Genomic DNA, 13175 nt, shown 5'->3' with positions numbered 1-13175 from the left:
GTCTATGCAGTATGAAAACCCAGACAAACTGGGTGCAAATATTTTTTCCACATTTATAGCCTTTCCATATGCTGAAATGTCAAATAATGCTAAAATAAAGAAATGCATCCTGGGTCAAGAGCAAATCCAGGAAAACATGGCCTATGGATGAAGCCAAGATTATAAAACCTTTTGTTAAGACCTCAGAAGGATTTCAGGTATGCCTCAAATTTCTTTAAGGATGTTAAGAGTATGAGCTTCACAGGAGAGCCCAGTTGAAAAGTTTATCTCAAAAAGATCCGGGAGACTGGCTTTTCTACTGACATAAAATCAATCCATTGATTCTCACAGAAAAACTCAAGAAGTTAAGAAAATTATAGCATCAAAACCACTGTTTGCGAGCTTGGACTAAAAGAGACCTAGATAGCACGGACTGAAAATAGGCCTTTGGGTCTTAGAAGTCCCCACAGGGAGGCAGCAGGCTGAAAACACAACTGCAAACACAGGTCATTGGACAGAACCAAGAGCTCAGAGAGGATAGACAGCAAAGAGCCATGGAGAAAAATTTCCATGGTTTCAGACTAAGTCTGACTGAAAAATGGACAGCATGCATCAGGCTGCATTTCAAACCTGCTATGGTCTAGTGTGACTTCCATCTTCTTTCTGAATGGAAGAGTCTTTAGCAAGTAACCAGAATGTTGTGTTTTCAATAGTAGAGAACTGTTCTCTTTAATTCTCAAGTCTTCATTCCTATTGAGAGAACCTGCACTCCAGGGACTAAAATTTAGACAACATAACCCTGGCACCTTATCCCCGCTGCACCTGATTAAGATGGCAAGATCTTGGACTCCATCCTGAACCCGATGCCATGATAACTGAGATTTGTCGGAGGTACTGGGAGGAGGTGAGTGCATTTTTCATGTGAAAGGAATATAGAACACTGTGGCCAGTGGGTAAATTACACTAAAAATTGTGTTCTTCATGTGTTCATAGGTGTTCCAGTATTCCATTAAAACTAAACAAAACAAAAAGACCGTGGGCTAACCTTAGTGACTTGCTACTAACGAACAGAATATGGTCAATGTGATGTTGTGTGTATTCCAAGGCTAGGCTACGAAAGGCAACACAGCTTCTGCCCTGTTCTGTATCTCAGCCTGCTTACTCGGAATTTAGCCCCTCCTCTTGTGAGGAGGCTCAGGCCACAAAGAGAGTCCAGGTGTGCCAGTGTAAGCATTTTGGCTGCCTGCCCTAACTATAAATCTAGGCAACAGCCAGCATCAACACCACCAGACATGAACTTTTTCTCTTGGTTTTTCCCCATTTAGGAGGACATTATCTGTGCATTTTTTCATATATTCCCTTTATTATGTTGAGGTATGTTCCCTCTTAAACCTACTTTGTGGAGGGTTTTTATCATGCATGGATATTGTACTTCATCAAACGCTTTTCCTACATCTATGGAAATGATGACGATTCTTCTTTCTTTTATTAATATGGTGCATCACACTGATTGATTTGCAGATACTGAATCACCCGTGTAACCCAGGAATAAATCCCATTTGATCATGGCGGTGATTTTCTTAATGTATTGTTAGATTCAGTTTGCTACTATTTTGTTAAGGATTTTTGCACTAGAAAATTGGCCTGTAATTCTCTTTGTGTTGTCTTTATCTGGTCTTGGTGTCAGGGTAATGCTGGCCTCATCAAATGAATTTGGAAGTTTTCCTTCCTCTTCTGTTTTTTGGGACGGTTTGAGAAGAACGCATACTAACTCTTTCTTTAAATGCTTGGTAGAATTGGACTCTGAAGCCATCTGGTCCTGGACTTGTGTTTGTTCCAAGTTTTTGGATGAGTGATTCAATTTCTTGGCTGGTTAGCATTCTGTTCTACTTTCTTCCTGCTTCAGTTTTGGCAATTTATATGTTTCTCGGAACTTATCCATTTCTTCTAGGTTGTCCAATTTGTTGACATATATTTTTCATAATATTCTCTTATAATTGTTTGGATTTCTGCAGTGTTGGTTATTCTCCTCTGTCATGTGTGATTTTATTTGGGTCCTTTCCCTTTTCTTTTTGAGAACTATGGCTAGAGCCTTATCAATTTTATTAAATTTTTCAAAGAACCAGCTACTGTTGATCTGTTCTATTTTTATTTGTGTTTAGTTTCTATATCATTTATTTCCACTCTAATGTTTTTTTTAAAGATTTATTTATTGGGGCGGGGGGGAGGGGCAAAGGAAAAGGGAGAGAGAGAATCCACCAGTAGACTGAGGTTGGAGGCTGAAGCAGGCTTCAATCCCAGGACCCTGAGAACGTGACCTTAGCCAAAATCAAAGAGTTGGTCAGTTAACCAACTCAGCCACCCAGGACCCCCATTTTTCCTCTAATTTTTATTATCTCCTTCCTTCTGCTGGCTTTAGGTTTCATTTGTTGTTCTTTTTCTAGCTTCTTTAGGTGTAAGGTTAGTTTGTGTTGAGATTTTTTTTTTTTTTTTTTTTTTTTGCTTCTTGAGGTAGGCCTGTATTGCTATATATACTTCCCTCTTAGAATCAGTTTGGCTGCATCTGAAAGGTTTTGGGGGGATCCCTGGGTGGTGCAGCGGTTTGGTGCCTGCCTTTGGCCCAGGGCGCGATCCTGGAGACCCGGGATCGAGTCCCGCATCGGGCTCCCGACATGGAGCCTGCTTCTCCCTCCTCCTCTGCCTCTCTCTCTCTCTCTCTGTCTATCATAAATGAATAAATAAATATTAAAAAAAACATTAAAAAAAAGGTTTTGGACAATTGTGTTTTCATTTTCATTTGTTTCCATGTCTTTTGAAATTTCTTCATTTATTTCCTGGTTGGCCCACACATTGATAGTACGATGTTATTTCACCTCCATGTATTTGTGGTCTTTTCAGATGGTTTTTTGTAGTCCACTTCTAGTTTCATAGTATTGTGGTCAGGAAAGGTGCATGGTAGGACTTCAATCTTTTTGTACTTCCTAAGGCCTGTTTTGTGGCCTAATGTATGATCTAGTCTAGAGAATATTCCAGATCTGTATTCTAATTTCATTTATTGCACTCTTCATCTCAGATTCTTTTTAAACTCCTATCTCTGTTGTAAGGGTCTCACTGATGTCTTCCATTCTTTACTCAAGTCCACTGAACATCCTTATGGTCACTGCTTTAAATCCTCCATCAGGCACGTTATTTCTCTCTCTCTCACTTAGATCTCTGGCCCTGTGGCATTATCCTGTTCTTTCATTTGAGATAAATTCCTCTGTCTTCTCATTTTGTCTAGGTCTCTGACAGTTTCTCTGGGTTAGAAAAGCCAGTTATGTCACTTGTTCCTGAAAGTAATGGACCACTGAAAATGGTCCCGTAGTGCCCAGGGCCTGGTGCTTGAGGGAGGGTCTCCAGGGTGTGCGGCATGCACTCTGCTACTGGGTTCTGGCTCCTCTATCCCTCAGGCCAGTCATCTGAGAGATAGGTTCTCAGTATCTGCTGTGGGCAGTGTTTGGTACTTGGCCTGAATCTAGCGGGTTTGAACTAGCTTGCGAAATGAGACCTGTCACAGTCCACTGGAACTGAGACCCTGCAAAACTCTGGTCGGGACACATGGTGTCCGCAGGGGTTTGTACTGGTCTTCTGGGGGAAGGGCTTGCTGTGCTGGAACTGAGGCAAGCATGATTCAAAAGGGCAGTTCCCCTGGAGTGCAAACGGGTGGTGGCTGGTGTAAGCAAGTTAGGCAGCTGGTGTCAGAGTGGCACTGATTCCCACAGGTGGCTCTGTGTTTGTGCTCAGGGCCAGGGGAGGGAAATGGCACCAGCCAGCTGCTTCCGTTCTGTGTGCCTCTCTCCAAGTATAGTGCCCTACACCTTCTACCGTAGCCAAGCCCAATAACCTTTAAAATTCCAGGCTTTAATCCCTCCATAGTTGCAAGAACTCAGGAAATTCAGCCACTCTCCTTTTCCAAGCCAGTGGCTACGTGCATTCCCAGGTGTTCTCTCCTGCCCTTCGCTGGGACCACTACTCCCTCCCATCTGCTGCAGATAGGATCTCTTTCTCTTCTAAACTATATCTCTGTACTTCCGACTTTCTTTAAAGTGGCCTCTTCTCTCTCTTTAGTTGTGACCTTTGTTCTGTCAGTATTCAGGTAGATTTCTGGGGTATGTAGGATGAGTTGATAGGTATCTAGTTGTATTAGTGGGATGAGGTGAGTCTAGGCTCCTCCTACCCTGCCACCATCTTCCTTTCTCTAAGACATTTTTTCTAAAGAATCCCTTCAATTACAAATTATTAAAACTAGACAAGAACTCCTCTTTTAAATTTCCCCTCATGTTAGGGGAGAAAAACGACTGGCAAGCAGAGAGACATGTGATTTGAAGTATAACGGCTGAACAACTAGTAAAAGTTTAATAAGCAAAACGGAACCTTTTATCTGAATTCAAGTAACTGCAATTCTAAAAGAAAGAGGCAGCATTGAGTGCTTTTAAATCAATAATCTTCATTCTCCCTTCATCAGTGATGACATAAGGAGAACGTTATGGAATAATTTCTAATCTTTTCATTAGCGAAACAAATGTATTGTCCTTTGGCACACTTAAATTAAATATAATTTCTCCTTTATCTTACTGCAAGCTTATTTTTCAGGGGAGGTAGTAAGACTATCTCATCTTTATATCGTACTAGAATGCTTCTCCATATCATATAGGTTCACTTTGAAATTTTTTTGTGATTCAAATTGCTCGCCTACTATTTGTCTCTGATAATTTAATTGTTTTTAAAAATATTTAATTTATTTATTCATGAGAGACACACACAGAGAGACAGAGGCAGAGACACAGGCAGCAAGAGAAGTAGGCTCCATGAAAGGAGCCTGATGTGGGACTCAATCCTGGGTCTCCAGGATCACGCCCTGGGCTGAAGGCAGTGCTAAACCACTGAGGACCCGGGCTTCCCTGATAATTCAATTAAATGCAACAAGATATTTTACAGGTGTATTCTTGACATAATGTAATGAAATGTTTATTCTATTAATTATGTATTGACCTATCAAAGTACAGCTATGCATATCTTTCTATTTCAGTAAAAGAAGATGGATACAGGCAACTCTGTTTTCCAAGAATGTAGGATCTGTGCCAAGAACGGGATCGGCGCCAGTCTTGTATGCACAAGAACCAGGTCAAAAGAGTATCTAATTGTGAACTTTAAGATGATGGATTAGCAAGACTTCTGAACAGGAAGGCTGATAACCCAGAGTTAATCCTTTATATCCTAGATGGTGAAATCTATGGGTGAGTCTATGCATTATAACAAGTTAATAAAACACAACGAAATACATAGTAGACAGTGGATCCTGCAACCAAGACGATGGAAATGGATGCGGGAGGCACTGAGTGAGAAACTACAGGTATTACTGGAGAAGAGAAACGGGACTCTATCTTTTTGAGCCTGGCTTCTCATTGGGTCAGGTAGTCAGCAAGACATAAGCTGGCAAAAGGCTCCTTCAAAAAGTATAAGTCTCTACAGGAGTAAAGTTAGGTTCTACTACATTGACTTATTACATAATTGTAATATAAATGAGTGGTAATTTGCAAGAGGACTAGGAAAGAATTCTCATAAAATTTGATTTGGTAGTGGCCTAAGGATAGACATATAGGTCAATGTATTAGAATTGAGAATCTAAAAATAAACTCTCAAATTATGGTGGATTGATTTTCAACAAGGGTGTCGAGACACTAAAATGGAATAAGAATAGTCTTTTTAACAAATGGTACTGAGACAAATGGATATCCACACACAAAGTAATAAAATTAGACCTCTACCTCACAACATATGTACAAACTTAACATGAAATATTAAGAGCTAAAATTATAAAACTCATAGAAAAAACAGATGTGTATGTTCGTGATTGCATTTGGCAACAGTTTCTTAAATATGGCATCAAAAGACAGAAACAGATTAAGGATTTCATCAAAATCTAAAAAATAAAAGCTTCTATGCTTCAAATGTAACCATCAAGCAAAAGTGAAAAGGCAAGGTGATGAATAAAATATTTGAAAATCATATCCCTGATAAGGGGTCTGTAGTTAGGATATAGATAGAACTCTTACAATAATGAAAAGACAGTCCAATATAAAAATGGGCAAAATAAATGATTAGTTCTTTAAGCAAGATATAGAAATGAATAATGACCACATATAAAGGTGAGATGCTCAACCTCACTAGTTCTAAGAAATATGCAAATTAAAACCACAAGACAGATGGAACTCAACAAGTGTATTATGTTAAGTGAAATAAGTCAGAGAAAGACAAATACCATATGATTTCACTCCTATGTGGAATTAAGAAAAAAAAAAAAAACCAACAACAGATGAACATAGGGGAAGGTGGAAAAAAAGGAGAGAAAGAGAGGCAAACCATAAGAGACTCTCAACCATAGAGAATAAACTAAGTGTTGCTGTCGAGGTGGGCAGGGGGGGCTAGATGAGTGATGGGTATTAAGGAAGGCACTTGTACTGATGAGCACTGGGTATTTAAGTGAGGAATCACTAAATTCTACTCCTGACACCAAGATTACATGATATGTCAACTAACGAGAATTCAAATAAAAATTTGAAACAAATGAAAATACCCCTACAACGTGTCATTTTACACCCAATAGGATAGCTATAACAAAAACAACAGATAATGACAAACATTGACAAGAATCAGGGAAAATGAGAATCCTCGAACACTGGTGACATAAATGTAAAATGGTGCAGCCAGTTTGGAAAATAGTCTGGCAGTTCCTCAAAAGGTTTAAACCAAAAATGTTAAAGGTCCTTTAACATATGAACTAACAATTCCATTTATAAGTATATACCCAAGAGAAGTGAAATGTTCATGCAAAAGCTTGTACATGCGTATTCACAACAGCATTATTAACAACAGCCAAAAAGTGTAACAGCTCAAACGTCCACCAAATGATAAATACATAAATAAAATGTGGGCTGTCCATATGGTGGGAGAGTATTCAGAAATAAAAAAATAATAAAGTTCTGACACATGGCACAAAATAAATCTAAAAACATGCTAAACCAAAGAAGGCAGTCACAAAGGATCAAATATTTGGTGATTCCATTGAGATGACCTGTCCAAAATCAGCAGCAAATCGATAGAGACAGAGACTAGAACGGTGACTACCTATGGCTAAGAAGAATAGGGAGGGGGAAACTAGCATGAGGTGCCAGTTAAAGGGCATAGGGTTTATTTTTACGGTGACAAAATGTTCTAAAATGGATTGTGGTAGTCTTTGAATATGCATCTTATGTTCATTATATCTCAATAAAGTTATTACCAAAAATATATATCAAGTATGTAAGATTACTAGGAAAATCTGTATTTTACTGCTCAAAGCACAGAGGGATTTATTTCCCAATGATTTTAGAGTCCCAAAACTAATTAAAAATTACCTTCTGTCTTAGCATATTAATCTGAATTTCCATTTCCGTTTGACTGGTTTTTAAATCTCCATAGAAAGGAAGCTCTCCATTTTCATATTTACTTAATATCCTTCTTAACATGTTTATTAAGTGGTTCTTAAGCCTGCAGAAGGTATAGAATGAGTAAGTCAGGTCCTTTAAGAAGAAATATTTAATACTTATTTAAATAGATAATAGGTTCTATCACATAAACAAATCTATACTTATGATATCTCATTTGTTCCAATCTCTCATTGTTTGAGAGAATACCAACTAAATTACATTGCTAAGTAAAAAAATATGGAAAAGATTTTTATGACACATATGGCAGTTGAAGGGTTAACAGGGTAACTATATTAAGAGTTCTTGTAAGTTATTATTAATATCTATTTTCAGTATGTGAATATAAAAATTAATCTATTATTAGGTAGTAGAGGCTAGTAATCCACGGTGAGGAAGAAAAGCATCCTCATCTATTAATGTTTTATAAAGACACAAAAATACATTTTGGTACCCACCTACCCCAGTCTAAAAGAAGGAAAGAAAATACAGACAAAAAACATCAAAGGAGATCATTCAAAACAGAAAGAGAAACAGGAAAGAAAAATATTTATAAAGTTTGAATTCAGAGGAAGAAGGAAGAGGCAGAGCTTTAGAAGAAAGGAAATCAGCAGAGAGAGAATGTATGATGATGGCCTATGAGACTGTTTTAAACAAAAATCTAATACCTTGGCTAGTACATTCTTAGGAAAGTGAAGGATGCCAAACAATGCAGAGAAACAAAGTTAAATGACAGAAAAGTTTTGGCGGATCAGAGCAAAACTTAAATACTCAGCAAATAAGCAGAAAGGAAGCCAGGTGGGAGCTTCAGAGACATCGGAAAGACTTTTTTAAAAATCTGAGTAGTGAAATTGCTCATTTTATTCTTCATGAAGTCAGACATGTATTTTTGTATGAATGATATATTTTATAACTAGAAAATGCAGGAAGAAAATGTAAGCCACTTGAGTCAGAGATGGCAGAGCAAGAGGAGAACATAGTTTTGTCTGATCCCAGAAATTCAGCCAGAGAGCTTTCAAATCATTCTGAACACCTGTGAAATCAACCAGAGATCTAAGGAAAGAATTGCAGCATTTCTACAAATAGAAAAGTGACCACTTTCTGCAAGTCTTGGTTAACTTTCACCTTCAGAGTTACATTCTATTCTTTCACCGTACTTAATTTTATTTCTATATACATGTAAGTCCTGCTTGTTTTTCCTTTGGGATATATTTCTCTAACAAAAAGACATAGGATATGGTATATTTCTCAGTTCTGTTCAACTGGGTGATAATATCCTTTTTTAAAAATTTATTCATGATAGTCACAGAGAGAGAGAGAGAGAGAAAAGAGAGAGAGAAAAAAGAGAGAGAGAGAGAGGCAGAGACACAGGCAGAGGGAGAAGCGGGCTCCATGCACCAGGAGCCCGACGTGGGATTCGATCCCGGGTCTCCAGGATCACGCCCTGGGCCAAAGGCAGGCGCTAAACCACTGCGCCACCCAGGGATCTCCGATAATATCCTTTTTATTTTGACTTTTAATTTCCATTTTTACACTTACATTCTAGACTTTCCTTGTATTTAATTTTATTTTTGTATATATACAAGGTTTCCTCTTAACCATTTGGGGATGCAATTTCCTAACAAGACCAAAATTCACATAGTATCGGTGTACTGCTCTGCTCTCTTGATCTCTCTAATTCTATTATCTCCTTTGTTAACCTTTAAATTGGCTTCGGGTCTCTTCTGATTTGTTTAGCATGTATTTATCTGGGGTCATTCTTGATATTTTTCTATTCTGTTCTCTCACTCATCTCTTCTTCTCTGGACAGAATGACAAGATGGAAAAACTCACTGCCACAAAGAGAACAAGAGGTAGTACTGACTGCCCAGAACCTAAGCAGCATGGATAGAAGGAGGAGGCTGGAGCGAGAGTTCAGAATAATGACCATCAAAATAATAGCTGGGCTTAAGAGACACTCAGAGGACACTAGAGAATGCCTTTCTGGAGAAATAAAACAACTGATATCTAATCAAGTTGAGATAAAAAAGGCTAACCTTAGTGAGATGCAATCAAAAATGAATGTTCTAACTGCTAGGATAAATGAGGCTTCACAGAGAAGTAGTGATATAGAAGACAAAACAATGGAGAATAAAGAAGCTGAGGAAAAACAAGAGAAACAACCACTGGACTATGACAGGAGAATTTGAGAGATGAGTCGTACCACACAGCAAAACAATGTTAGAATAATGGGGATCCCAGAAAAAGAGGGGAAGGAGGGGGCAGAAGGCATATTTGAGCAAATTATAGCAGAGATCTTCCCTCATCTGGGGAAAGAAACAGGCACTCAAGTGCCAGGAGGCACAGAGAACCTTCCTCAAAATCAATAAAAAACAGGTCAATATCTCCAATATAATAACAAAGCTTGCAAATTTCAGACCCAAAGAGAAAATCCTGAAAGCAGCTTGGAACACGAGGCCCTGAACTAAGAAGGAGAGAAATATTCAACTGGCAGCGGATCTATCCAAAGAGACAGTAGGCCAGAGAGAGCTGGCATGATATACTCAGGGTGCTCAATGAGAAGAATCTACAGCTAAGAATTTTATCCAGCAAGGCTCTCATTCAAAATACAAGGGGAGATAAAAAGCTTCCAGCACAAACAGAAACTAAAAGAATTTGTGATCCCTAAAACAGCCCTGCAAGGGGAACCTTTAAGAAAACAGAGAGCCCAAAAGTAACACAGACCAGAAAGGAACAGACACAGTACACCAAAACACAGACTTCACACGTAATACAATGGCACTACATCCATATCTTTCAATCGTTACTCTGAATGTAAACAAGCCAAATGCCCCAACCAAAACACACAGGGTATCCCAGTGGATTAAAAAAATAAAAAAAAAAAAAGCAAGACCCATCGATATGCTATCTGTAAGAGACTCATTTTTAGACACAAAGACAACCCCTGATTGAAGGTGAGGGGGTGGAAAACCATTTTATCATATTAAAGGACATTAAAAAAAAACTGAGGTGGCAATCTTGATATCAGACAAGTTGTATTTTAAACCAAAGACTGCATTAAGAGATGAAGAAAGACACTATGCCATAATTAAATGGTCTATCCAAAGAGAAAATTGAACAATTATAAGTTTTAATGCCTCTAAAGTAGGAGCAGCCAACTATATAAACCGATTTTCTGTTAAGATTTCATTTATTTATTTATTTCACACAGAGAGAGAACAGAAGCAAGGGCAGCAGGAGAGGGAGAAGCAGACTCCCCAATGAACAGGGAGCCTGATGAGGGCTTGATCCCAGGACCCTGAGAACATGACCTGACCAAAGGCAAGGGCTTAACCGACTGAGCCACCCAGACCCCCTTATGAACCAATTAATATCAAAATTAAAGGAACACATTGATAGTCATACAATAATAGTAGGCACTTTAACACACCACTCACTGTAACGGCCAGATCATCTAAGCAGAAGATCCACAAGGGCACAAGGGCTTTGAATGACACACTGCACAAAATGGACTTCACAGATAACTTCAGAGCATTCCATCCTACAGCAACAGAATACACATTCTTCTCGGGTGCACATGGAACATGTTCCATACTAGATCACGTACTGGGTCATAAATGAGGTCTCAACTGATACCAAAAGATTGGGATCAATCCCTGCATACTTTCAGACCACAATGCTTTGAAACTGAAACTTGATCACAAGAGGAAATTTGGAAAGAATTCAAATACACGGAGGTTAAAGAATCAAGCCAGGGAATAAAAGCACAGTTTTAAAAACCTCATAGAAACAAACAAAAATGGAAACACAACTGCTCAAAACATCTGGGATGTAGCAAAGGTCATCCTAAGAAGGAAGTATATAGCAATACAAGTCTTTCTCAAGAAATGAGAAAGGTCCTAAGTACACAAGCTAACCTTACACCTAAAGGAGCTGGAAAAGAACAGAAGATTAAAACCTAAAACCAGCAGGAGAAGAGAATTCATAAAGATCAGAGCAGAAATCAATGAAATAGAAACCAAAGGAACAGTAGAACACATCAATGAAATCAGGAGCTGGTTCTTTGACAGAATAAGATCAATAAACCCCTGGACAGACATATCAAAAGGAGAACGGACCCAAAGAAATAAGATCGTGAATGAAAGAAGACAGATCACGACCAGCACCAGAGAAATACAGACAACTATAAGAACACATTCTGAGCAACTATATGCCAACAAACTAAGCAATCTGGAAGAAATGGATCCCTTCCTATCAAAACTGAAACAGGAAGACACAGGAAACCTGAACAGACCCATAACCAGCAAGGAAATGGGAGCAGTCATCAAATATCTGCCAACAACCAAGAGTCCAGGACCAGGTGGCTTCCCAGGAGAATTCTACCACACATTCCAGGAAGAATTAATCTATTCTTCGGAGCTGTTTATAAAAATTAGTAATGGAAGGGAAACCTTCCAGCGTTCTCTGTGAGGCCAACATTACTCTGATCGCAAAACCAGAGCAAGACCCCACCCAAAAGGAGAATTACACTCCAATATCCCTGATGAACACGGATGCCAAAATTCTCAACAAGACACTGGCTGGGAGGATTCAACAATACATTAAAGGATGATTCACCATGTCCAAGTGGGTTTTATGCCTGGGCTGCAAGGGTGATTCGACATCTGCAGATGAATCAATGTGATACACTACAGAAATAAAAGAAAGGATAAGAACCATAGGATCCTCTCAAGAGATGCAGAAAAAGCAGTTGACAAAGTGCAGCACCCTTTCCGGATCAATACTCTTCACAGTGCAGGGAGGAGGGGAGCATATCTCAATATCATAAAAGCCATCTACGAAAAGCCCACACCCGATGCTATTCTTAATGGGGAAAAACTGAGAGCTTTGCCGCTAAGGTCAGGAACACAACAGGGAGGTCCACTCTCTGGACAACCAGTGTTGTTCGACATAGCCTCAGCATTTAGACAACAAAAAGAAATAAAAAGGCGTCTGAATCAGAAAAGAACTCAAACTCTCACTTTTCTCAGAGGACATGATATCCTATGTGGAAAACCCAAAAGACTCTACGCCAACATTGTTAGGACCCTTTCCTGAATTCAGCAAAGCAGCAGGATAGGAAATCCATGCACAGAAATCAGTTGCATTTCTATACACTAACAATGAGATGGAAGAAAGAGAAACTGAGGAGTCAATTCCATTTACCATTGCACTAAACACCATAAGATACCTTGGAATAAACCCACCCAAAGAGACAAGGATCTGTACTCTGAAGAAGACAGGACATTCTGGAAAGAAATTGAGAAATCATAAAGAACTGAAATCATTCCATGTTCATGGATTGGAAGAACAAATATTGTTAAAATGTCTATGCAAGCTTGAGCAATCTCTACATTCAAAGCAATCTCTATCAAAATACTACCAACTTTTTTTAAAGATTTTTTATTTATTCATTCATTAGACACACACACACACAGAGAGAGAGAGAGAGGCAGAGACACAGGTAGAGGGAGAAGCAGGCTCCATGCAGGGAGCCCAACGTGGCACTCGATCCTGGGTCTCCAGGATCACACCCTAGATTGAAGGCAGAGCTATACCGCTGAGCCACCTGGGCTGCCCCCAACTTCTTTGCATACAGCTGGAGTAAATAATACTAAAATTTCTTTGGAACCTTAGAAGACCCCGAATAGC

At 39.0% G+C, this 13175-nt stretch overlaps 2 protein-coding genes across 5 annotated transcripts in view; one reads left to right on the top strand and one right to left on the bottom strand.

The window, feature by feature from the left end:
- The window catches only part of LOC140633127 (coiled-coil domain-containing protein 144A-like), a 606261-nt gene that overhangs the window by 234022 nt on the left and 359064 nt on the right, over nt 1–13175 (top strand).
- LOC140633286 (ankyrin repeat domain-containing protein 26-like) overlaps nt 1–13175 on the bottom strand; it is a 169390-nt gene that overhangs the window by 47208 nt on the left and 109007 nt on the right. For all 4 annotated transcript variants that reach the window (XM_072825613.1, XM_072825614.1, XM_072825615.1 and 1 more), the window contains exon 26: nt 7416–7548. In XM_072825613.1, the coding sequence (XP_072681714.1) occupies nt 7416–7548 (133 nt within the window). The remainder of the gene's footprint in view (nt 1–7415; nt 7549–13175) is intronic.

The sequence above is a fragment of the Canis lupus genome, chromosome 5, assembly GCF_048164855.1.
Source record: "Canis lupus baileyi chromosome 5, mCanLup2.hap1, whole genome shotgun sequence".
NCBI classification, from domain to species: domain Eukaryota; kingdom Metazoa; phylum Chordata; class Mammalia; order Carnivora; family Canidae; genus Canis; species Canis lupus.
Note: the sequence above shows the minus strand (reverse complement) of the source record. Positions and strands in the feature narration are given on the sequence as shown.